General features: G+C 39.9%; 1 protein-coding gene across 1 annotated transcript in view; it reads right to left on the reverse strand.

Annotated features, from left to right (window-relative positions):
• Positions 1-19387, reverse strand: part of LOC146379646 (polypeptide N-acetylgalactosaminyltransferase 10-like) — an 87503-nt gene extending 68116 nt beyond the window's left edge. The window contains exon 1 of the mRNA XM_084940958.1: positions 19142-19387. Within this exon, the coding sequence (XP_084797084.1) occupies positions 19142-19285 (144 nt within the window). The 5' untranslated portion in view covers positions 19286-19387. The remainder of the gene's footprint in view (positions 1-19141) is intronic.
• Between the last annotated feature and the right edge of the window lie 6705 nt (positions 19388-26092).

Consider the following 26092-nt stretch of genomic DNA (forward strand, 5'->3'; position numbering starts at 1 on the left):
CCACCCAGCTGCAAATACCAGACTGCAATGAGTACAGAATATTCTTGCATGAGCTGCTGGAGACAAGCCAGAAAATGAAAATAATGTACCTTTAGAAGTCAACTGCATTAAAATAAATTTCCCCTGATAGTTTGTAGGGATTTTTTTCCTCTGGCCTGTGGTAATACACATGTAACCTGCTAATGATAAGGTCGCAATCATATTTTGCAACTGTCTATTATTAAGTTTTGATCTCTAATTGGTTTTACTGTTGATTTCATCATGTTTTGATGTTTGTTAAGTATGGTTTCCTGTTTAGCATTCATTTTCATCCTAGTATATTAAGCTTCAATTCTTGTTAAACCGGTTCACTTCTAATTCTTGTTTTACATTAGTGAGTTTTTATTCTTGTTTTAATTTTTTAGTGTTAGAGTTTTGAATTATGTTTCATTGACTTTAATATCTTGCCTTGAGTTTATTTCTGTCAGTGTCTGTGACGTCTTCTTTTTCTGTGTTGTGCTTTTTTCTTTTTCATTTTTGCAGCTTTACTTTAAATACCATTTCTGTCATTTATCATGTCAGTTTTACTTCCTGTCTGTCCTTCTTTTCTTGATTGTTTTCACCTGTGTAATTACTTCCACCTGCATCTCATTTCTCGCCTGTTAGCCATCCTTAATCAGTTCTCATAGTGTTTGCAGTCTTCCCTTTGTCACAATCCGTTAATATATCCTCATTTTAACTTTCTGTATTAACCTAAATAAAGTCCTCTGTTTCTGCGTCCCAGAATTCATAGCGCGGACCAGCTCAGTTGTCAACAATGGCGGCAGCTAGTTAGTGTTAATATTACTCTTATTATTCTTTCTGGGTCACAAAATAAACGTTTAACATATTTTCAGGCATATTTTCATATGTTAAAATCCTCTGTCAATGTGCCCCAGGGTGGCTGTGGCTATAATGTAGCTTGCCATCACCAGTGTGTGAATGGGTGGATGACTGAATGTGTAAAGCGCTTTGGGGTCCTTAGGGACTAGTAAAGCGCTATACAAATACAGGCCATTTTAAAATATGTTAAAAATATGTCAGCTGTGTAAACTTCAAATATCTGCTCACTTTATCAAGACACCACATATTTTCAAAAGCGCTCCGACGTTTTGCGCTCCGACGTGGGTAACAGACGTCTCACCAGCTCGATAGCGAGCCGGTGTTCAAGGCTCACTAGAGCCGATGAGAACACCGGACTCCCGGCAAATCGTTTTCAAACCCACCGCCGTCTTTCGCTACTCAGGTTAAACATGTAATATAAGTCACTGTTATAAGTCACAACAGTCACAGTTTGGCTGAGATTGAAGTTATAGTTTTTACACAGCTGAATGCAACAAATGCAACACGCTACAATTAAATATGTTGTATCATTCTACAATAGCAAAGTACGTACATTAATCTTTGCAATTAAAAGTCAATTAAAAACAATTAAGTCACAATTTATAATTATATATAATAATTCTGATAGAATAGGATTAAAATGCTTGATGTATCATGAATATTTTTATTGCCAATTACAAAATTAAATTCTTCTTCACCAAAACCAACCAGTTTCTGAGCTTTAATCATCCCAAGGCTCCTAAATTACATTTTTTTATCCTTATATTTATGACAACACAACGTCCAGTCACAACACACTGAAATCAGACATGTAGCTGTTTTCTAAAGATTCAAGTAAACCCAACCAGAACTCTCTTGTGTCTCACAGTGCCTCACCTGCTGCTAAGTAACTAAACGCAACCCACAGGGATTTCTGACCTTTGCTTGCCCACGCCAACAGTTGAAAAAGATTCAGTTCAGTTGTATTTTTTAGCATCAAACGCATCAACTGTAGCCATCTCAGACAAGCTGCTATAAGTAGCTCTGTTCAAAAAGAAAAACAGTAAACACAGCTGTCTTTATTCTTCTCAGAGTTTTCGTTGCCTCCCTGCTGTGTGTGCTGCTGCTACTGTTTCTGATGGCTATCATCACAGAGATGAGGTTTCACACTGGCACAAATACTTTTCTGCACTTTCTAACACATAATTATTCAAGGTGCAGTATAAAGTAGCGATCGACCACTGGATTAACCATAGCACTAACACGTAGCTAAGTAAAAAAAAAAAAATTCACATTTTTGTTAAGAGAGGGGAAGAAAGTAAGCTATTTCACATACTGCACTGCTCTCTTCATCGTGTATCTTTTACATACAGCACTTCAAACAGTGCTGTATGCTTCCCAAACACAGTTAAGTCATTACCACACATGCAATGCAGCCTTGCACTTATTTAGACATTACCCAGTGGGGGTGCATGTCAGAACAGTTCAACTCAGTCAAACCAGAAAGGAAACTGGCTTTGACCTGCCAGCTCCTTAGCACAAAGTCCATTTGATGGATGCAGCAGAACAACTTTAGACAATGTCCCAACCTTTTCTCATCACTGGTTACTTTATTTAAGAAAAAAAAAGCTCTGCTAGTCCTGCACTGGTTTGTTGTCATTTTGCAGTTTCTGCCCGAGTCCAGAAGGACCTGAGCTTTATATTTCTCTGAGAACGTTCTAACTGCCTGTGTTAACTCCCGTGTCTTCCTCTATTTCTAGTGTGAGATCCTGTGGCTGAAACATGGATTATGGTGACCCTCTAATGTACTCCTAATGTGTGGAAAAACAAGTCAGTGGCCTCTCCCTCAGGTAATCTCCTTTAGTACCGCGGTCTCACTCACCAACTGGACTTTCCTTGTAGAATCTCCCTGTTTGGACTTCTTGGACTAATAGCTCTCTCCTCTCTTCCAGAGTCAGACCAGCTACTCAGAGTGACCTCAGAATCCTCTCTATTAAACTGATAATCCAGTCTATTTGAGTCTCGTGTCTGAGTTCACCATTACAAATGGGCCGAAGTGTCCTATGACATAAATGTGGTGACTGAGTGGAAAATAAGAGACTGTAAAAGAATGACCAAAATGACAGCTAACAGAAGCAAACTTCCACTCGAGGAGAGAGAGAAACTAAATTGAAACAGTCATTGTATGCATACATTTTAGATGTTTTTAATCAGGATTTATTTAAACTAACCATCACGCGTACAACACAAGACTCCAGTCAAGCTGTTCTTACTTTCTTGACAGCTTTCTGGTGAGAGAGCCAATATTACATTATAATGTAAACAACAGGGTTCTTTGTATTTGCCCTTTAAAAAAAGAAAATCAAAATTGGTACAAGGTTTTGATTTAATGTCCATTTCTGCCAAGAAACGGTGCTGACATTAATTTTACTCTCTTCTCTGCAGTCATACGACATAACAGCCCAGAATATGTACTGATATAGAAACTGGCATACTGAAAGTAATACAAACAATACCAGTGAGGTTTATTCAGATGAGACCTACCAGGGTGCTCTTGAGGAAGACAGCATTCAGAGCAACAACCATTACAGCTGATAAAAAAATAATAAAATGAACCTTGACATTCAAATCTCTTGTGCCAGACCTTTTGATTCGCAAAGTTTTTCACTGTGTTTTAATAGAAAGTTTAGAAAGTACATGCGACCTCACTTCAGACCATCAGTGGCATTTTGTTCTGTCACGTATTTCTCTGGAGAAATGTTTCGGCCCTGTGCCACACAACTTCACCAGAAGAATATAAAACATGCTTCGGTGAGTCTTTGCAGAACATGTGACATCTTGACAGTGACAGTCCACATGCTTAGAATTAGTCTCGCTTTGTGGAGTTTGCATGTTCTCCCCGTGTCTGCGTGGGTTCTCTGCCTTCCTGACACAGTCCAAAGACATACGCAGGGCTGCGTTTATTAGTGATTCTAAACTCACCATAGGTTTGAACACAAACACAGGTTTGCTGTCTGTGTCTTTGTGTTAGCTAACCCCCCCACCCCAACAACTGGGTTATGCTCCTACCCTTAAGAGTAATAAATTTAAAAAAATACAGTATCACCACCACTATCTTAAAACCACTGTTATTTCTAATGGCTTTTTAAGAGCTTGGCAGTTAGACCTTGCTAAAAGTTGGCAATATGTCCCTGAACTCCAGATAAATAACTTCCAACAGATTATATCGGACAGGTTTTCAGAACAAACAACACATTTTGAAATTGTAGCTGCACTGGTGCGCCTAGGCTCTCACCAGCACAAAAGTTAGACGCACCCAAATTTTTCAACCGCATCGCTTAACACCGCAGTTTTACATGTGCACTTCTTTGGGGGGAAAATTGCTGTCCATACAGACAATGATTAACTAACAATCTTGTGCTTGTGCTTAAAGTGCTTTGGCAATATTGTAGACAATGTTAAACGTAATCATCATCTCAGCTTCCTCTGACGACCTGTTTGCTGCTGCCTGCCGCTGAAAGGCAGTGGAGAGAGGGGACACTTGGGCGGTGCATTTATCACGACATATAATGTGTTTTCTGGATACACTGTCCTTTTTAAGCGTTCAAAGATTGATGGCTCCATGTCAGAGCACTGGCTATGAATTTCGGACGGATCAGGCCTTAACGAAAAACATATCAATCATTCTTTTCATCTTTTCTCATTACCCATAGCTACATCCACTTATGTCGGGCCTAGGCTACTCACTAGGGCTGGGTATCATCACTGATTTCTATAATCCATTCGATTCTGATTCACAAGGTCCCGATTTGATTCAATTTAGCCTCAGACAGTCAGAAATATTATAATTCCGATCATTTAACAGTACTGACACTTGTGAGACTTCATCAGAATTGTGAACATCACAGCAGATGCTTTGTGTCAAAGTAACTGAGAATAAAACACAGAGAAACATGGAGGAGATTTTCCTGGCCTGGCTTTTTATAGCAGATAACCTTCAAAATATTCTGCAATTTTGCATAATTTTAAAAAGTTTTCTTCAGTATTGAACAGCAGAAATTAGGCTTTGTCCGAGGTCATTTAAGAGAAAAAAAAAAAAAAAATGACAGCGGCTGACAGCGCTGTAAACAGCGGTAGACTGGTGGGTTATAAGCTAATGAATAATGCAGAAAACAGAGATTTGAGATGCGTAGTTTGCTGCTTCTTTTGCTGGTGTTTCAGTGAATTTTGGTTGGAGAGAGACAAAACCTGCAGCGCAGAATCTAAGGCAAAAAAGACGTATACATGCTCTGTGTTTACGTCTTTGTGTGGAATCCATTTACCTGCTCTCATTTGCTGTTTGGTGGTCGTTGAAATTGTTTTAAGAGCTTTAACCTGAGATTCTGGCATTTCTGGCAAAATACATTTATATTTAAAAGTCGATTTAGGATTTAATGAATCGATATCGCTTTATTCAAACTACTCACCGCTCTCTATCCGCCTGCACTTTCAAACGTACAGACGCACTACATGAATATCTGGACCACGACCAATCAGAGAGGTCCCGCCCCTAATTATCTCTGATTGGTTTACACCACAATAGGGGCATAATGTGTGTCTGTTGTTGACCACACAGAGACTTTCAGAGTTGCAGAGACTTTTTTTCGTTACTCGAACAGTTGGTGGCACTGGTGCGACCTAAGATATTTTTTTTGTCGCACCATTGAAAAAGTTGGTCGCACTCTAGAGCCCTGCCTAATGTGATTGAAAACTACTTCTCTGGCTGTTGACTGTGTCTCTCATGTTTCCAAGTTTGCTTTAAATAGAAATCTGTGCTGAAAATAAATGGATCTAAAGTTGGATGTCCAGGGCAGAAGTTCACCATCATCACTGCTGCTGGCCAGTGTTGTAGGATGATAACTAATCAATGTGTTAGTCAGACAGACACACTACATCACTACAGAGATCTGTGTAAGAACATAAAGAACATGTCTACTGAAACCGAATCAGCAGGAAAAGGGTAAGATTTTTGGTATTGGAAGCTGTGAGCTTGGTTAAATATTGGAAGCTCGGTTTGAGCAGGAATAAATAAATACAAGTGTTGAGATGCAAACTCAAAACGAATCCATATAATCTGATGATGATTTTACTTTTTTTGATTTAAGTTATATATTTGTCAACAATGATCAGCACACAGAACATGAAGACTTAAGCCACATATACAGTGACTGTACCAGAAGTTAACAGATGATAGGCATTCAGTCTAGAGAAACATAGTCTGGTTTGCTGGAGGTAAGTTTTCTAAAGCCCATGTATAGGAATTTATTTTATTTATGTATTAATCACATTATTTTATTGTATGATGCCTTGGTGCCACTGGATTTAAACATGTTTCACACTCATACGTTAAGACAAATGGTGGGGGGCTAGTAAGGAAGTTGGGGGAAGCAGACAACTCCCCAGGAAGAGTCTTTTGTCTCTTCGAGGACTCTGGGAGGTAGCAAGGGAGTGTGAACCTTAAGGTGTGAAACAGCTGTGTACTGCCTTTTGTTCCTGGAGAAGGTATTTAACTGAGAGCCATGTTAGGCACAGGAAGACTCTGCTGACCGTCTGCCACGTGGTCATGCAGGCTCTCCACCAAGCTTGGTTTTTCTGTTCTTTGTGTTTTGATTAATGAATGTTAGGTACCGCTCACCGCTCGTCTGCAGGCTTTATTTAATGGAAAACGTCCACAACACCCAACAGCCACTTATTTTACTTTATTTACTCTTAAATATTCACAGTCTGGTTCCCATAGTGGATGTATTTGTCCTGAACAAGCATTCTGAAATATATTTCATACTTCATGATAGCATTCATTAGTTTTGGAAATATACATTGTGCTTTATTGTTTAAATTAGTTAGAAAGGCAAACATACATATAATACATCTCAGTTGTAAAAGACAACATAACGACTTCCTGCTACTATGTTTAGGAGAAACCAGTATCAAAAAGTATAGCTTTAAAGGTCTTCCTGCAGCTGGTTATTTTGTTATCATATAAAACAAGAATATAAACAAGCCGTCCCTGAGCGAGACCTCAATCTCACCTTCCTACCTCTGGCTAGACACTGGAGAGTCCTGTGATCAAACCAAGCTGCACAAAAAGCACAGGAAGGAGGCAAATCAATATACAACTCCAAGCGTATGTCTAGTCCCGCTAAACATAGAAATGGAAGGGAAGTGAGTTTTTGTCTGACTTCACCATCAGAGACACTTAACTCTGTGACTGTGTGTTTGAATGACTCAGAACCAGCTTCCTCCATCTTTGTTCTCTGTCACAAATGCATACAGTTTAGAGGAATATTAAGAAATTATGAACTTGAATAATGTTTACCCACAAACATGGGAAAAATACTTTATAAGCAGCAAATATTAGGTGCAAGATGAATGTTTTGATGCTATAGTTGCTATCTATCCAAAAAAATATAACCGACTTCCTCCCAGAGGGCAATTTATATTGTTCATATTGTTACCATTTTCAGTTTTTTGTGCAAAAGTAAAAAAAAAAAAGAAAAAAAAGAAAGAAAAAGATGCGTCAGAAAGACTAGTACAATCGTGTGTGAACTGGGGTTAAACCTTTGAGTTCGGGGAAAAATGGCCTCCTCCAATGTCACAAACTTCAGGCTATATTCAGGCTTTCAGGTATTTTCATGTCCCTCTAGTAATAAAGATTATAAATATCAAAAGTGGTTCCTAGTTTTATTATAAGCTTTATGCTTCCTTTTTCATAAGATGGCTCAAGATTACCATCAGTACCAGAGGCTCCTCCAACTTGAAAACAGATTGTTTAGAACAGATCAGAAAGTGGTAGAAAATCAGCAAACAAAGAGTCAGCGGGAAAAATGAAAGACAGATAAACGCTATCGGACTGCTTTTGTCTGGCATTAAGAAAAATAAAGTATTACCAGCTGAGCAGTGCATCTGATAAAAAACAGTGCTGGCAATTCAATGTGCGAGGTCAATACTCCCCTCATGTGATACAATTACCTGCTTTTCCTGTTTTGCTTTACCCTCTTCTTCTCCTCCATCATATTTAGGCACTTGACAGACAAGTTGATCTGAGCTAGAGGGTCAAAATCCCTTTTTCCGTCTTCTAAGAAAGCGCAACTTCTCTGTTCACTTAAAAATCCATTTCCATCTTACAATTGTACAACTGTACAATCAGAAGTACGAAAAGTAATTAATGGGTCACGATTCTGTGTATAAAGTATCTTTGTGCTTGTTTTTTCTTTGCCAGCTAACACACTCTACAAAACTCACAGCCTTTAAACAACACTTTTAGCAACACTTCAGGTATCCACCGAGTAATACTGTTATGTTACTTGAGTCATGAGAGCCATAGTTACAAAATCGTACTCTGTTATTTCAGGTAAGTTGCAAAAGATCTAGACTATGCTTCTGGCTGATTAACCTCATTGTGACTCACATGCAAATCCCTCTAGGCTTCTGCTCTCTGTCTCATCTGAGCTAGACATGAGCTTGAGGCAGAGGACCTCCCGACAGTGGTCCCTGCAGCGAGGCACTCCAAACTCCCCTTGCAGAGGAGCTCAGCAAGGCCACTGCACAGTCCATTATCTCCCAAAAGGAGTCATTATCCAAAGTCCTGCTGAGATGGAGAGAGCAGGCAGAGGACCACAGAGAGGCCAGGACTCATGGAGTTCTCTGCTTCCTGTGGTTTCAAACTTTCTGCTCAGATATTGATGGATTACGACACAAACACTGGTCTTACAGAATGTTTTTGGACCGCCTGCTGCTCCCACCAAGCAACATGAAGACCAAATAAAGTCTCGTGCTCCTTTCTTTGGTCAAATCAGAGAGAAATCAAAGATGAAAATATGTGGAATGTAGACAAAGGTTGGTTGTTTTTCCCAAAAGTAACATGGAAAAATTGGCAGGGACTTACTTTACTCTTTCAAAAAGTGCTTCAGTCGGTGGCTTCGTTTGCAAAGAACAGTTATTTTTCTCATTATCAGAGCCTAATCTCACAAATATTATCATGGCTAAATGGACATACTGTAGGCTGTAAGAAAGCCTTAAAACAACAGACTCATTGTAGAATTACATTTCCAATCACCACAGGGGTCTTCCTGTATTGTCTACTACTTATTTCAGTGTGTAGAATTTGTATCGGCTCATGTTTCATATTACAATGCAACAAAGAACAGAAAAAGGACACACTAGGAGATTCAAACTAAGATACAACGTCAGCTGGATATTTGTACACAGAAAAATGACTTCCATAGTCCTCATTAAGAAACAGTTTAAAACTGTTCTGATATCACCAAAGAGCTGAATGCAGTGTTTTCCCCACACAGCTTAAAGGATGTTAATGTAAGCTGCTGGCAGATCCAGCTGGTAAACATTTCGGATATCTGATTTTAAACTGCTCTTAATACTACTGAGCAAGTTAATATATTTTATGCATACACTACTACTAAAAGGCATTTGCTTGTTCCAGTGCTTGCTTCCATTCTGCTGTAAGCAGATGGAACTCTGGGCCAAATCAACGCTGCAGGTTTTTTTGGCTCTTTGACTTCAGAATCAGCAAAAATCTAAACAAACCGAGATGCATTACAGCAGCTGCCATCCACTGAACTAAGCTAGACAAGTCACTCTAACTGTGAGGTTCTATTGTATTAATGGGACTTCAGTGTGATCAGTCTGGTGCTTTGCAGTCTTGTCATTTTTTCTTAGCCGTTTTGCCCTTTCAGGGCTGCAGGGTAGCTGGAGCTGAAACCAAGGCTAACACATAGAGACATACAGTCATTCACACTCACATTTATACCTACAACCAATTTAAAACCATAAGTTAACCTATGAAACTGGAGTCTGTTCACCTTCAAAGTAAAAGTGGTGCCTTACTACTAGAACCAAAAAGGTACCACTACTACTCTGAAGGTAAATGTTCTCTTCCCAGTTTGTATCACACTTTCACCAAGTTCAATGCAAACCACAGGTGACTTTGACAATCTGCTAGCGACAACTTCACAACAACATTTTTGGTCTAGCACCCTTTTTGTAACCAGTTCCACCCAGGGACAGCCACCAATCACTCCCCAAGGATTAGACACATTTTTCCCTAACAACCAGAGATTGCCAGCAGGCCATCTAGGCCTGTGTAACTGAGGCCTAACATGAGACATAACTAGAGAGAACCCACATAGGCACAGAAAGAATATAAAAAACTGTACACAAAAAGGTATCCACTAGCCCGCTCTGGATTCAAACCCTTGATCTTGGTGTAGTGGGATGGCAAGGCTAACCACTACTTTACAAAACAGTGGTTAAAAGTAATTCAATGAGTAATCAATTCAGTTTTATATATGTAAATCCAAATCACAACAAACATCATCTCCGGGTGATATAAGGTACAAACAATAAAAGATAATTTAATGTCGTTTGTTATTTTTAACAGGATGAACTAAACTGTATTTATTTCCAATGGTTTCGGTTATTTCAAAACCCGTTAGTTTTTCAAAAAGTACAAGACAGATACCACAAAAATACACCCTGCATAATATGTTGGAAATGCTGGGATTGCAGCCTTCACTGGTTGTTGTGTAAATTCACATCAGCTGTTCATATAAGCTCCTTATTAAAATGTCTGAGGGAGACGAAAGCAGCAAAGAAGCAGTACTTAATGGTCACCGCACAGAATTTCTGGTGCTGCAAGCTCAAAGAGCAGCTTCCTGTCGCGTCTATAGCCAGAGGCAAAGCTGGCAGAAAGGCCCCAGTATCAGCCCCCAAGCACAGAACAGCGCTAAGCTTCAGAAGTACACTACAATGGAGAGCAGGTTTACCTCCAGGTGAGAAAACAAATGAATGTTCAACAACAACTGAAGAATTTCCACTACATTAAAGCTTAAATAATCACTGAGGTGAGTCCGTAACTCCGTTCTCACTACAAACTGGAATCTGTGATGTTTCATATCACAGAGGAAACAAGCAATAATTCAGCAATAAATAAGGAATGACACATGCATCAACTTTCCTGAAATATGCAAAGTGTTACACTGATAAAGAAAGAAAATTATTTTCATGGATGCATAGCACATCTGCAGTAATGACTGAGCTCAGGTTCAGTTAAAATGCCACAATAAACTGAACCTCTTTGTCTTTGGTTATGAAGCTCAACATTAGATGACCATCAGCTGCAGTGGCAACCCTGCAGTCCTCCATTCCACACCATCCTAAATATCACCCTGTCAGCAGAACTCGGACTACAGATGAGTAACTTTGCTTTGCGTGTTGCCTTTCAGCTTTGCTGCCACTAACTAAAGAAACAGATGTGATTTGCACTGGCTTCCCTAATCCCACATGCTCTCTATCTGCCCCATTGAAAGCATCGACTTAGGCTGATTTGCAGGGCCACAGTCATGCTGGGTTGTCTTTTTTGAGCAGAGAACACAGAGACAGGTTGTTCCTTCCTTCACTACAACGATCAATGCTCGGTATGGTTAAGAGGAGCAAATCAATTGGTTTAATAGAAAGAGCTGTCACTGTGCTGCTGAAAGGCATTTAGCCACACTGGTGAGTACAGTTATCTCAAGGCCATTTTGTTTTTAAATCAAACAGTGGATTTTTTGTTTCTTTTCAGAATAAAACTTTTTCAGTATAGTAATAAAATGAAAATTCAACACTACGCAACAAAGCATAGACAAAGTGCTGAAGTGCGGAACAACAGGTGCAGCCAAAGCTTTCAGTCGGGTTAAGTGATTAGTCTCATTCAGCGCTCGGTGAAAGTAGGGCTGACGGTTCAAACACAGAGCATTCGTTCACACTGCATTCATATTGCATTTAAACATATTGCTTACATCCCAGTTTGGAAGAGTTTGCCTCATTCTCCTTGAAAACCACTCAGGTTCTCATGTATCAGTTTAGGTCACTGGTCAAGCAGGTGACCACATGTTACATGGCTGAAATGTAGCAGCCCTTTGCTACATGCCCTCTCCCGCTCTCTCTTCCTCTCTTTCCTGCCCACTCTTCACTACTAAACTAGTAAATAAGAACAGGCTACATATTACTGCATTGACAACCAAATCTATAGGGAATAAAAATCAACATATCGCAAAAAAAATGTTTTCAGAGTCAGTGTTGAGAATTTTTAGGTTAAGTCACATCAGTGTGCCTCAGCTTCCCCAAGTGTCTTTCAGTGACAGAGCCCAAGGTTGTCCATTTTTTACCTTACATTTTTACTTTCAGTTGTTATTGACAAAATTCTGGGATATTTTCAAGCGAATAATAAGCCAGGGTTTGAGAGGTTAAGAACTGACTAAGAGATAAAAATAAGGGAAGAAGACCCACAGTAAGCATGTCAGTAATTTACTGTTCAGTGTAAATCAAATGTAAGGCATGCTCCTTAAGTGGAAATGCTTAACCTTGGTGGTGCAAAGCTGTGGAAAGACTGTTGGCTTTAATTGTACCAGTTTGAGATATTATAGCTGTGACTGAATCTACACATAAATTGTGGAAATGAGTCCTGGGTCCTGGTAGTGGTTTGACAATTCCCAAATGATGTTTTGTTACTCTTTATGATTTCATGACTGAGGGTCAAGCAGAAATGCAAAGTTCAAAGGCTAATCGCAGTAATGTGGATATGAAAAAGTGCAAATGAGAACATAGCATCAGAAAAGCCTTCTATGTCCGGCTCCCTGGGTAAATCCATCTAAAAACAAAACAAAACAATAAATGTTGTTCATTTATATCCTGTTATATCTAATACAGCAGTGGGACAGATTGGTTATGAATGAGACTGGTTATGAATGAGAATGTGGCTCACCCTTTTTGTATTGAATACACTCTGATCTCATTCTGATGGTTTAAGCGATGTGTAGTCTACAAGTGAAGCAGACAGAAACCAACAAGGGGAAGAAAATATCAGCTACAAACGTCTCTAACAAGACTTATGTGGGAAAAGCCTGAATGGGATTAGAGTATTGATTTTTATCTACTTCAGTGAAGCCATAACAGCCCACAGGGAGCACTCAGACGCCGAGCACAGACACACATATTGTTCCTTCGTTTTGCCCTTATTTGTTTTTTGTTCCATTTGTCTTTAGCTATTAAAAGTTTACAAGAAACAAACAGAAGACAAGATGAATGTCTGCAGCCGGTTTCCAACAGTGTAAAGGAGTTTCTGTGCCATTAGAGGTTAAAATGAGATAAATGTTAGGGTTGGATGATGATGTGCTGGCAGCCTAACCCGTTTGTCTCCCTCCTTTTTCGCTCAGTCCATGCCTTTCAGTACACATGATACAGAAATAATGGCACTTTATGTCAAGTGGGAGTAAACTGGCTTCCTAATTCACAACAGCGAGCGTGTTCGATGACTCAGATTTTTCTGCTAGCTCCAATACATCAAATGCATAAAAAGAAAAACAATAAGACAGCTCACATTAACTAAAATCCCTGATGAAGGGAATTAAATGCACAATTAACACTTTATGCGCCTCTCTGCGTATTCAGAGTGTTGTTTAACATTCACACTACCAAATCTATAACTGCACAAACCTCTTAAGTTTCCTGATGTTGTAAATTCATCTAAGTGGCAAATGACAAGCTTTTCCATCTCTAACTTCAATCCCACATGACATGAACGCAGCACAAGTGAGTGAATCAGAAAGCAATATTGTTCTGATGTTGATGTTCTCGCAGCATGATATGAAATGAAATTTGTTTTGGATCAAGAAAACTTACTTCAGCTTTTTTACAGAGGAAATACATTTTGTGAAAAAACCACCACAAAGAGATTCATATATCTAAATTACATAAAAATTGCAAATCAATATCAATCAATATTTTATTCCTATAGCACATTTTAAAAGGACAGTGTCCATCAAAGTGCTTCACACAAGGTAGCAAAGCAGATTAAAACAAAGGCAACAAAAAAAGTTAAAAACAATTATAGTTACAGTTACTGTGACAGTTACAGTTACATAGCACAACTGCAGACCAGGTGGAAGTCCAAACTAATTTGTGTCAAAAGCTAGCTGGAACAGGTGAGTTTTTAAGCATGATTTAAACGATTGAATGGAATCTGATATGCGGACATCGATAGGAAGATTATTCCAGAGTTTGGGTGCAGCAATTGCAAAAGCTCGGTCCCCTCTAGTCTTTCGTCGGGGCCTTTGTTGCACTAAGAGCAGTTGGTTAGAGGATCTGAGCGCTCTCTTGGGGCTATACACGTCAAGAAGGTCTGTTGGGTAACTGGGCGCCAGTTAAGAGGCGTGCTGCGGCATTTTGAACTAATTGCAAATGCTGGAGGAGAGAGAATTGCAATAGTCCAGTCTCGAAGTAATGAAGGCATGGATACGCTTTTCAAGGTCTTTATGTGGAATGTAGGGCTTTGACTTGGAGATTTGACGTAGCTGGTTTTTACCACACTATATTAATGCACAAATATTCCCCATTAACTTGTTGCTTACATAGTTGCATATTACATTTTCCTTAGATGAATATATTTTATAGGTCAGGAATTCCCTTAAATTAAATTAATTCCCTTAAATTACAATGCTGTGATTGCAGCCATTCCCCAACTCTCTGTGAATGGTACTCATGGCCATTGATCAGTGGTCTTTGATCAGTGGTTGTTGATCAATGGTCATGAGAATTTGCATAATTAAGATTAAGGAACTGACCTCCCAGCCCATTGTTCCTTCAGTGGGCTGGTTTCAGTCATTATGCAAATATACTGTTTATAAGATTGGGGAAACCTGCAGTCAGCTGAGACTGAAGAAGTCACGTGAATGAGTGACGAAACGTTTCTCCCACAAAACGCTACGTCCAGATGAACAGAATCAACTTTTGGAGATCCCTTAAATTAAATTCTCTTTTTTTCAACGGAGACATGATTAGGAAAGCACACTATTGATATTTATGTACGGAATATTTATGTACAGAACGTGTGATTAATATATTTCATTTTGTATTGCTGTTATAAGGTGTAGAAACATGAAAGGTGTCATGGATGTTTATATACAGGGGTGCACATAAGTGGTCCGCATGTGCGCATCCGTTGGAGGTGGAGGAACACCAAAGTAATTGCTTAAAGGAGCTTGCTTCTTCGACATCTTTAAGAATTCTAAACAAATGTCTGTCCTCCTCCAGAAAATCTTATGTACCCAAACGCACATTGCAACTTCTTATCTGGTGCGCATCTTTTATTTTGACAGCGCATGCGCACCTGCGGACCATTCATGTGCACCCTGTTTATATAAATATTCCTGGGTTTCCCCGTTTTCTCCTGTCTTGCCTATGTTACTCCCTATTTCCATTTCCTGTTTTATTTTGGTAATTGCCTTTCCTTGCATTGCTCCAGGTCCCCGACTTCCTGTCTTTATTTCCCTCAGGTTCTCTAATTGTTTCCAGCGGTGTCAGATTTCAATCCATGTGATTGTTTTCACCTGTGTTCTGTATGTGTGTGTGTGTTATCTTTCCTCTCCCCTTGTCGCTATCACATCGCCTGTTTGCCTTCCTATGTCCTGTGTTATTTTCCTTGTGTTCCAATTCTGTTCTTTTGGAGTTTGTTAGTATCCTGATTACCTTCATTCTGGATATCCTGCCATTGTCCTGTAGCTCTTTTTGTTTAATTTCAGTGAATTATTATTATCCACCTTCATGGTATCCTGCATTCAGGTTTATTTTGTCCTAACAAAAACTCTGTCCTAACTCAACATCCCATAAATACATTTAATAATCATAGTTTATTGTATTAAAAACTTTTAATTGTCTAAAGATACTAAACTAACTCTTTCTAAGAATATATTCTTGTCTATATCTAATGAAGCTTGTGCGCAAGTTCATAAAGAAGATCTGTGATCAGTCATCTGGCTGCTTTCCTGGGTGTTTGTCTGTGTTCTCTACATTACTACCTCTTTCCCACGCTGTCAATCTCAACACCATCATCATTACTGTAGTCCACTCATCTTCTTGCCCACCTTCTTTGAGCCAATCAGCCTCTGCTTCGAGTAGTTTAAATCTTTGCTCTATGTCATTCTCCCTTTCAGACTTTCATTTACGCAACCAACCTTCTCCACATCTCCGCTTCACAGGCACCTCAGTCCGAGCTCCATTCATCAAGCCTCAGTCTTCATCTTCACCACCACCACCAACCACTCCAGGGAGTCCTGTCCTAAAATCTTATCACCGCTGCAATGTTGTTCTTCCAAGATGGGTTATTAGAGTCTAATCGCCAAATACATTAATTCCTCTATCTCAATAAATAATGTTCAATTCTTCCAAGTGATCTCTCCTTATTGAAATAGGGGTCTGGCTCTCTGTGTTCAGTCACTGGGAGGTTACTAAGTAAAAGCTGTTTCTACTAAGTTCAGCATATGAATCCTTGAGTGAAAAATAAAAACTCATTTTTTTTTCTTAAGTAATTATTTTCATAAGTTTACAACTTGAATCTCTAAAATTCAGGGTTATAACTCATGTTATTATTATTATTTTAATCTTCAGTAGCCCTAATATTTCCCCTACTGTTTAGCTGTTAAACTGAAAAATGGAAAGGAAGCCTTTTCTGTCATAGGCACTATATAAAATGGACTGAGCTACTGTGAGATCACCCACTAGTTTTGAATTAGCAGTTTTGCCCCTGACATGTTGTTTTGTGAAGACAAAAGTCATGCTGCATCTACAAAATGCATAGGCACAATGCAGAGGACCTACTGATCATTGTTGCAAACTAATAAAATACTACATTTTCACTGAGTAAAACTGAAGCTCAGATTTCTTTGACTATAATATGAGACAGATAAGTCCATTAAAAGGCTTCAACAGGTACCAACAGCACAGACGTGGAAGAAACATCCAGTTTATTCATTCATGTATCGGGACGGCTATCGGTAAAATGAGCCACAGCCCGCACTGCAGCATCCAGGTGGATGAGTTATAAAATTCACACCAGTCAGAGTTCTTATGAAGGGGGAAATATGCAGACAGGCCAAACTCTTTTTAGAGCCAGACAGTAAACAAGTGTTTTTAATGCTAAAAAAAGGGAACTTGCTCAGTTTTACAGCTACTATGTGAACTTCAAATTTTCATAATTTGCACTGGCTACAGCCCAAGAGGTAGATTTCTCTGTTCAGTCAAAGGGAACTGAATACGTCAGGCAGTAGATGATCAATTCTAATCACTGGCTCTCATCTACTCCATTGCAACAGTGGGAATGGAACAGAAATCAATGCAAGCATCAATAACAGGAAAGCTGTGATTGGGCACCTTACACTGATGACTGAATGCAAAAACATCAAAAACATTAACGCAGGCTGGCAATCCACAAATCTACACATAAATCATGCTTAAGTGGTAATTTTTACTTCATGGTTTTGAATGTCGTTTAATCCCTCAGAGAAACTGAGCTGATATATCTTCATCACTGAGGGAATGTTAAAGAAAAAAAAAATTCATGCTTTCAGTGTAAATTTGACGCTGAACATGTGGCTTTTCTTCTCACACATCAAGGAGGAATGAATGGTTTTGTCAAAGTATTATGTACAGAGACGCTGGATATGTTGAGTCTAAATACAATGAAAAAGTTTTAAATGGATTTGCAATGTTGAAGCTTTTTTTATGACAGCCACTTCTTCTCACTTAAAGGACTACCAATCAAGAGAAAATTAATTCGAGCCAAAAATTTCATTGGACTGATTTTAAATTCCAAAAGCCTGTCAGCAGTATGAGCATTAGCAGCCTTCCTCTGTTTTCATTTTATAATTTACAGGAAAGAAAAAGAGAACCTCCTTGACACTACTGGAAGCTTGCTGCATAAACATTCGTCTTGTCTCTCTTATTAGAGGTGAGGCGCATCGAAGCGTTTGCCAATGACTGACGGGCAGGAAGCCAGTGTTGCTGTGCTCTTCACTCGATACATGCCTTCTACATATGATTCTCAAATAAAGGCACCTCAATGTCAAAGAGGAATGAAAAACAGTTTTTAAATTTACAACATCCTCCATGTTTATAACTTTACAACAATGCTGAATTGTAATGGAAGTGCCTGAAATGTCAAGCAGATGCCTCACGCCAGCCACATACCCTTATTATTTTATTTTATTTTTGTACACTGCCTCTCAGGTGTGGAAGCCTTAGTAAAATAAATATTGCATTTTCTTTTAAATAGAGTACAGTACAGACACTACAGCAACCAGGATCATCATGGTTTTAAAAGACAAAGCACTTTCACACCACCAATCAGAAAGAATAGTCATGAATATAATTTTACGATCTGGTAGATGCTCCTTATTATTCTTCACATGACATGCCAACAAATTAGTTCTTTAATATTAATCAATAATGAGGGATTCGAAGCTGACTGCCAGGAAGCTCATGCTGAAGCACGTATAATCCCACAATGAAAGCATCTACATTTGTTCATCATAAAGAAAACTCTCAGTTCCACTACACTAAAACCAAGCTAAGCACAGACAAAAATCAATATCCAGACAGTGAAGATGATTAACTCTGAATGCCAGACTGTTGCACATCTCATTGTTTAATGTGTTGAAATAAAGCAATAGTGCTGAAATCGTCTTAACACCCAACATACTTTGTCTTGCGATCCTTTAGGTGCCTTGGCTCTGTCCATGGTGCTGAACCTGAGCAACGGTTGGACGCTCTCCATGGTGCTGAACCTGGGAACACCTGGGTTTCTCTATTCTGTTTCTTTTTTAGATAGTGGTAAAAGAATGTGTCTTATTCTCAATAGTTTTCTAGTTTTTTGTTTTTTGTTTTTCATATTGCCCACTTTTAAAGTCGCCTATATGAATATTTTCTCTGTTTCAGATTTCCCTTTCTCAACCAGTCTACTGAAGCTACGCTCTGTCCACACTTTACAAGGCTTTAAAGTAAGGACAGGGTTGCTTTGTAATCTCACTCTTCTGCAAATTCTACTGCACGTCTTACTATTTTGAGTGAATGACGGCTACCTTAAGCAACACTGTGCTACACTGTGTTTCACGTCTCACTACATTATCCTGAACCTGATCCTGATTTTATAACATATACGGAAGATTGGATTACATATTTTCCTTACTTGAAGTGAATTCTTACGTGTTTTCTGTAGTTTAAAAGTCTCCTGTATGAGAGTGTGGTCTTTGTTTCAGATGTCCCAGTCTCAACGAGAATAAACCGAAGCTATACCGTCTTCCTGCTTGTCTTTTAAACTGAGAACAAGCGGACACAGTGAGGAAACACGATGCATGTATGTTTTTTAAGACTGCCTTTAAAGTCTTAGCACCCCTGCGTGACACGGGGAGCGTTAAATCCGAGCTTCTCTTACCTGTATCGGTGCATCCACTGTGTAGAGAGAGTTGTCAAACACTCGGTCCCTGTACAAAGACCACAACCCGACGTTAGGGAGGAATAACAGAACCGCTATGAGCAGCCCAGCGAACTGCAGCAGCCTCTTCTCCTTCCGCCTCATCTCTGCGGGAGAAAGCGCGGGAAGCAACGGCGGTGCGAACAGCAGGGTCCCGTCTCACCACTTTTCCAAGCGGAGACAACTTTCGCTCTGACTCGAGGAGCGAGCTGCTTTTAAGCTAACTCTAATACCCCACCAGCCGGGACATCCGGGCGAGAGTTTCAAAATAAAAGCCCACGACTTACGAAACGCTTTCACTTTGGTCTAACGACAAAAATTAACTTTCAAAGAGCGACGAATGGTGGCATTTGAAGATTATATCAAATGAATCCCTTCTCTTCTATTATACTCTGTCTTGAAAGTCAAACCACTTTCAAGATTTCAGCGTCAGAAAGCCATATTTCTCTTTCTAGTTCATTCCATCTCTCAATGATGCACTCACAACACAACATTAAAGGTCACATTGTTGGATCTGAAAACGGTTATGTAGATGGCTTCTTGTGCCTTTGTAGTTTCCTGTGTGAAACGTGGACACAGGCATTTTATATCTGACATCAAATCACATCTTTAGTTTGTAAGCAGCAGATATGAATGTGACCTGACATTTAATGAGCATTTATGTCAGGAGTCTTTCAAGCTTGAGCACAAATGGTGTTTTTCTCTACAAAAGTCATAGTTTTTAGTGGAAAAACATAGATGCTAGAGCAGCTTGAGGAAACGTCTACTGCCTCAAAAGTCTCGTCTTTTTTTTTTTAACCTTTTTTTTTTTACCTTTTTAACCTGAAGCTGTTGAACAATTGTTCCTGCAAGCTGAAAAATGGGGGTTGACTGGTGTTAAAAAAAATCCACCAAATTGCACAGTGTGAACACTCTCCGTGTGCGGTGTAAAATTACACAGCAGGAAGTCACACAGAAAATGTTCCACCTTGCATTTCTGAATGACTCGGCTAAGCTTTCTTCTGACATTTCGTCCAGACTCTGCAGTCTTTATGAATCGCTGCGATATGTAGAAATATTTTCTTTGTATTTCTTTTTTTAAGTTTATGAGTATTATATTTAATTGGTCATCAAGGTTAACAAAAGTATAGCAATCGGACTCAGTAGGTCTTTTCCATACAGTAGATATGAATGTAGCAGAGCAGTAAACAATTAGCTTAATTCTCATTGACTGGATTGATGCTTTTGTTTTGAAAGGCTAATTAGCAATTTTCCAGTGGTTTCCTGCTCTGTAAAACCTGCTACACTTTATAAACCACGGCTTGGTGGGAAACCACTGGTTGCTCATGTTTGACTGTGTTTTAATAATAATGTATGCAATAAAACATAAAACAAAAGATAAAACATCAAGAGCCATTTCAATTCTTCTTTTTGATAAATGCAGCAATTTCTTTTTCTCACAGTGACCCTCTTATGTCCTGCCTGCTGAACTCACCCAGCAAACAAACTGGAAAGTCCCACTAAAAGGGGAGCGCAGCCTTTAGGACTCATGTTATGATGTTCTTCAAAGACAATGGAAACTAAAGACCAGTAGTGACAGTAGTGAAGGATTTTTTTATTCTGTATCACTGGAGTGGCTATAAATAGAAAGTCACTTCAGGCATACTTCATGTTCACATGCCATGTAATACATAGAAAATGACTAAAGCCTGGGGCAGGGTTCAGGTTATTTTCATGGTTTCGTAAAAGTGTGAAATGGCAGATGAAAAGGAAAAAAAATGCATAGCGTTAACATGTAGGGTGACTTCATGTGTACTGTTACACTATTTCATGGTATCATTTTTACCTGCTTCTGCTTTCCAACATGTACTGTGTTTTTGTCATTTTAAAGTCCTGTTAATTCTATCAGTCAAACAATAGAAACACAGGGCTGCTGCTATGTTAGTGATTTCCTTTGCAAACTCTTCCCGTATTCTTTCTTCCATTTATCCTTTTTTCTTAGTGCTGCATTTGCAGACAGAGGAAGTCAATGTACATAATTAATGCACTATGAACAATGTCAGTCCCTCATCAATTTTCATTAATTAACACAAATGATGATTGAGCCTGGCCTGGTAATGAGACATTCCACCAGGCTATTCTAGTTGAGCTCATGCAGAAGGTGACAGTTTTTTGTTCTTTTTTGTTTTACCAATTACAGCAACCACAATCAAGAAACATGATCCCAGATCACTTTATGAAGCCGCATGAGATGAAATTAGATGAGATGTGATGAGATCTTGCCACTCTGTGTTTATCAAATATCCTGTATGATCTCATATTTAACTGTTTTGGTCTAATCAAACTAAAATGAGAGCACATTGCCTGTATTTTACAGTCTTCTTTAGCCCTTTAAAACCAGAACAATAAAATAACTGCCAGAAATCTTTAATTTCTTGATAATGGAGTTTTTGTTGAACCTTTAGACAAAATATATAATAATATATTAAATTTTAATCTGCATATATAAGTTTTAATTAGTATCACATTTGCTAGATAAGACATATTTTTGCAATTTAGTCATTAAAAATGTGCCATGCAATTGACATAATTTTTCGGGGGTAAAAAACAAAAAACAGTGCCAAACAACTGTGTGACCTGTGTAGCTCCACATTGAGCTACATGTCTGCTCTTTTTATATGTTTTATGGTATCTGCTTTGACTTTTTTTCTCCCTCTTTACAACATTTCTTTTTGTCAGAATTTTATTGTTAAGCTGAGTACACCATTTTTTTCTGTTTTCACTTAAGGCAGATCCTATTCAATCAACAACTTCCACTGCATATAGCATACAATAAATGCATAAATAATTAAATGTACTGATTTTGAAGTAATTTTTTTAAACACTCAAGTATCATTTTTGGGTGGCTGTAGCTCAGGAGGTCCTCTACTAATTGGAAGGCTGGAGTTTTGATTCCTGGCTGCTCCAGTGTGCATGCTAAATATCCTTGGGCAAGATACTAATGCCAAGTTGCTCTCCTATGCATCTGTAACACACCCCAAGCAAGAGGGCGGCTGACAGATTATGTCTGGTTCTGAAAAAAACAGATAAATCATGAGATGGACGACAGGTAGTGTGTTTCCTCTCTCGCTTCTGCCAGATCTTTATTTAAACACATTCATGTGTTCACAACAGGTTGCAAAAACTTCTTAACATCTCTGTCTCACATTCCCAAAGCCCAAAATCAGAATAAACTAAAATAGTATAAACAAAAATCTAAACAGTCATCTCTGTTGTTTGTTACTAAGAGCTATAAATCACACTTTTTTCCACACATAGTTTGATAAAGCAAACATTCTAGTACTGTACCATATACTAATGGCATATCTGTATAGTGGAAATCTCCACATCAACATTGCAGAGTTATTATAGGTTATTACACTAACTTTAGACAATAACAGTGACAACACATCAAACTGTCTCTGCGAACACATTAACTCAAATATACAGGAGCCGTGGTGTACTTTTGTTACAAGAGGGTGCCTTAAGTTTAGAAAACAACAAAGCTGACAGCTACTCCAGGATGTGGCGAGCTAAGCTAGCTCCTACTCTCGATCGTAACACATTTCAATGAGCAAAACAGACGAATACAGATCTCAGCAAAATAAACTGCTGGTCGGGTTTTACCCTTATTTGGCATGTAAATTATGTGGACCACATGTGTGGCCTTATTACTTACTAACCTGAAAAAAACAGATAAATCATGAGATGGACGACAGGTAGTGTGTTTCCTCTCTCGCTTCTGCCAGATCTGAAGACGAGCAGTAGCGTCACACTAAACCATCTCACTGGGGCGGAGGTGCCCCCTTGTGGCGTAACTAGGGATCACACCACATGTTGGATCTCCAACAAAAATCACAAGATTAAGGCCCTTCCTTAACAAAACTACACCTAAAAGCTTATACAATATACAAAAATTAAATCACATAATGTGACCACACATTACAGTGTGTCACACGCTCCCTGACAAAATAAGAATGGCTCCTGGCATTCAAACCTCAATTTTTCTCAAAAACATTGACACATACACTTATTCAATATAACAAAGGTGTGTATATGTAAGGTGTGTAAGCATATGGAAGGTGAGGTGTAAAGCCTGTGGGTGTTGGAATATGATAAGGAACTGTCCATGGTGGCATGTAGGGTGAGGAGAGCGTTGCAACTGTAGGATGAGGCTGGTACGATGGTTCACCCAGTGTTTGGTATGTCAGCATCTGCCTTGGTTTCCTCTCCCTAATCGACCTTCTCATGTCGCTAGTAGAACATCGTGGAGAGGTGCGTGCGGACAGTTCGTCCTCATTTGGAATTGACAGTTCATCATCTGCGCTTTCTGATGGGACTGGGTCATGTAGTGAAAGCACCTCTGGAAAGTTGTCTCCTAGACTGACTTGATCTTGGCTGACTGGCCGGCCAATACAGCTTTCTTCCCTGACAGGTACCTTCGCATGACTGTTTTCTTCACCGGAGGCTGGGTCGGGCTGTTCTGCAGTAGATATCCTATGGTAAGTCTTTCCTTTGATGGGCTCTCTTTCTTTTACAGGAAGCCTCAACCAGAATTTTCCAGTACTCTCTTCAGAGTCTGAGTCACTTGTTTCAGTCTGTTGCCTTCTCCTGCCTCTGTCCCCTGGCAGGTTGTTTGATTTTGTTTGTCTCTTTGGTGTAGGTCCAGGAATGTGCTGTGGAGCCTCAACTGGTAAGTCATTCACAAGTAGTAACAAGTTACGGTGAAGCACTCTAGTCTTATCCTTATCTCCTGCTTCTCGGTAGACGACATACACGGGGTTGTCGGCTACTTGTGCTTTGACTACGTAGATACTCTTTTCCCAGTATGACTTGAGTTTTCCAGGCCCACCTCTTTCACCAAGATTTCTAATGAGGACCCTGTCCCCAGGATGCAAGACGACACCCCTGAGTTTTTTGTCATAGTAGGATTTGCCTCGTGCACTGGACAGTTTACTATTGTCACTGGCTATCTTGTACGCCTCAGTCATCTTTTCTGCCCACTTCTCAGCATAATGTTTGTGAGACACAGTTTTTTTCTCCCCAACCAGGCCAAACAACAAGTCTATTGGGAGACGGGGGTGATGCCCATACAACAGAAAGTAAGGGGAATACCCTGTTGACTCATGCCGCGTACAATTGTAAGCGTGCACTGTTTGCTGAAGGTGATCTTTCCAGCATTGCTTTTCTTTGTCGCCGAGTGTCCTAAGCATCTGCAAGAGAGTCCGATTAAATCTCTCGGCGGGATTACATTGGGGGTGATACGGTGTGGTCCTTGAGTGTCCAATTCCAGCTTTCTCTCTTAAAGTCCTAAGGAGCTCGTTTTCAAACTCACGACCCTGATCGTGATGCAGCCTGCCGGGATATCCACAACGCTGGATGAAATCACCAAAGATGCGCTCAGCTGCTGTCTTGCCTGACTTATTTTTGGTCGGGTATGCTTGAGCAAACCTTGTAGAATGATCTACTATGACCAGGATATATTCATATCCACCTCGGCTGGGCTCTAGGTGCAGGTAATCTATGCATACAAGATCCAAAGGTGAGTTTGAAGTGATTGTACCCATTGGGGCACGGACATGTCCAACCGGTTTTTTTTGTTTTATGCAGGGACACTTCTTTGTGACATAGTTTTCAACTTCCCGTTTCATAAATGGCCAGTAGAACCTCTCTCTAGCTAGGGCCAGTACTCGGTCAGTACCAATGTGTCCCATGTCGTCATGGAGGTATTTTAGTACCTTGGCCTTGTAAACTGCTGGGAGGACAAGTTGCTGTCTTTCAGTAGTACGTCGATACAAAAGTCCATTGTCAAGGCACAGTTTGCTCCATTCATGAAGCAATCTCCTTGCAGCTTTACCTACTGTTTGTCGTATCTCGTTTGTCATTACAGCATTTGTCTCTTTTAGCCGAATGATTTCTCCCACTGCTGGGTCTTCCCTTTGAGCCTTCACCAACTCCTCACTGCTTATGGTTGGAAGTGAAGTTGGGGGGTCTTGGTTCGTGTTAGCAGTAAGAGCCAGGATGGCAACCCAAGCTACATCCTGTTCCTGGGCTGCTTTGGCCCCACCCCATGTGGTTTGCACAACTTCATGAGAGAGCCCCTCAGTACATGCTGTCACGTACTTCTCAATGTCAAGGGGCATGCGGGACAATGTGTCAGCATCTATATTTACCCTTCCTGGTCTGTATTTTATCTCAAACCGGAAATCTGACAACTCCCCAACCCAGCGATGCCCAACAGCATTAAGCTTAGCAGTGCTCATTATGTAAGTCAGAGGGTTGTTGTCAGTATAGATGGTGAAGTGTGGGGCATAATAGAGGTAGTCTCTAAACTTTTCACACACCGCCCATTTAAGTGCCAGAAATTCTAATTTCCCACTGTGCAGGCAATAGTTTTTCTCAGCTGGAGACAGCGTTCTGGAGCCATACCCAATAACCCGTAGCTTACCATCTTGCTGCTGATAGAGTACAGCGCCAAGGCCTTGCTCTGAGGCATCTGTGTGTAGCAAGAAAGGTAAGTGGAAGTCTGGGTAGGCCAGGACTGGAGGGTGGGTGAGCATGTCAATGAGTTGCTCCAGTGCCCCCTGGTGTTCACCAGTCCACACCACAGGAGTATTGGAAGACAGCTGACTGCCTTTGGGTTTCCTCTGGTGAGATGGTGCTTGTGACATGTCAGACTTGGCTTGGAGAAGCTCATACATAGGCTTTGCAATACGTGAGAAGTCCTGAATATAGCTACGGTAATAGCTGAGGAAGCCCAGGAGCCGCCTCACATCGCCAACAGTCTGTGGTGTTTTGGCCCTGAGTGACTGCACAGCCTCTAGATCCTTTGGGTCAATTTGCACACCCTCTGCTGATACGAGGCGACCCAAATATCTTACTTGTCTGCGAAAG

The sequence above is a fragment of the Perissodus microlepis genome, chromosome 10 (assembly GCF_051167445.1).
Source record: "Perissodus microlepis isolate ML-2025 ecotype Zambia chromosome 10, ASM5116744v1, whole genome shotgun sequence".
Taxonomy (NCBI): Eukaryota; Metazoa; Chordata; class Actinopteri; order Cichliformes; family Cichlidae; genus Perissodus; species Perissodus microlepis.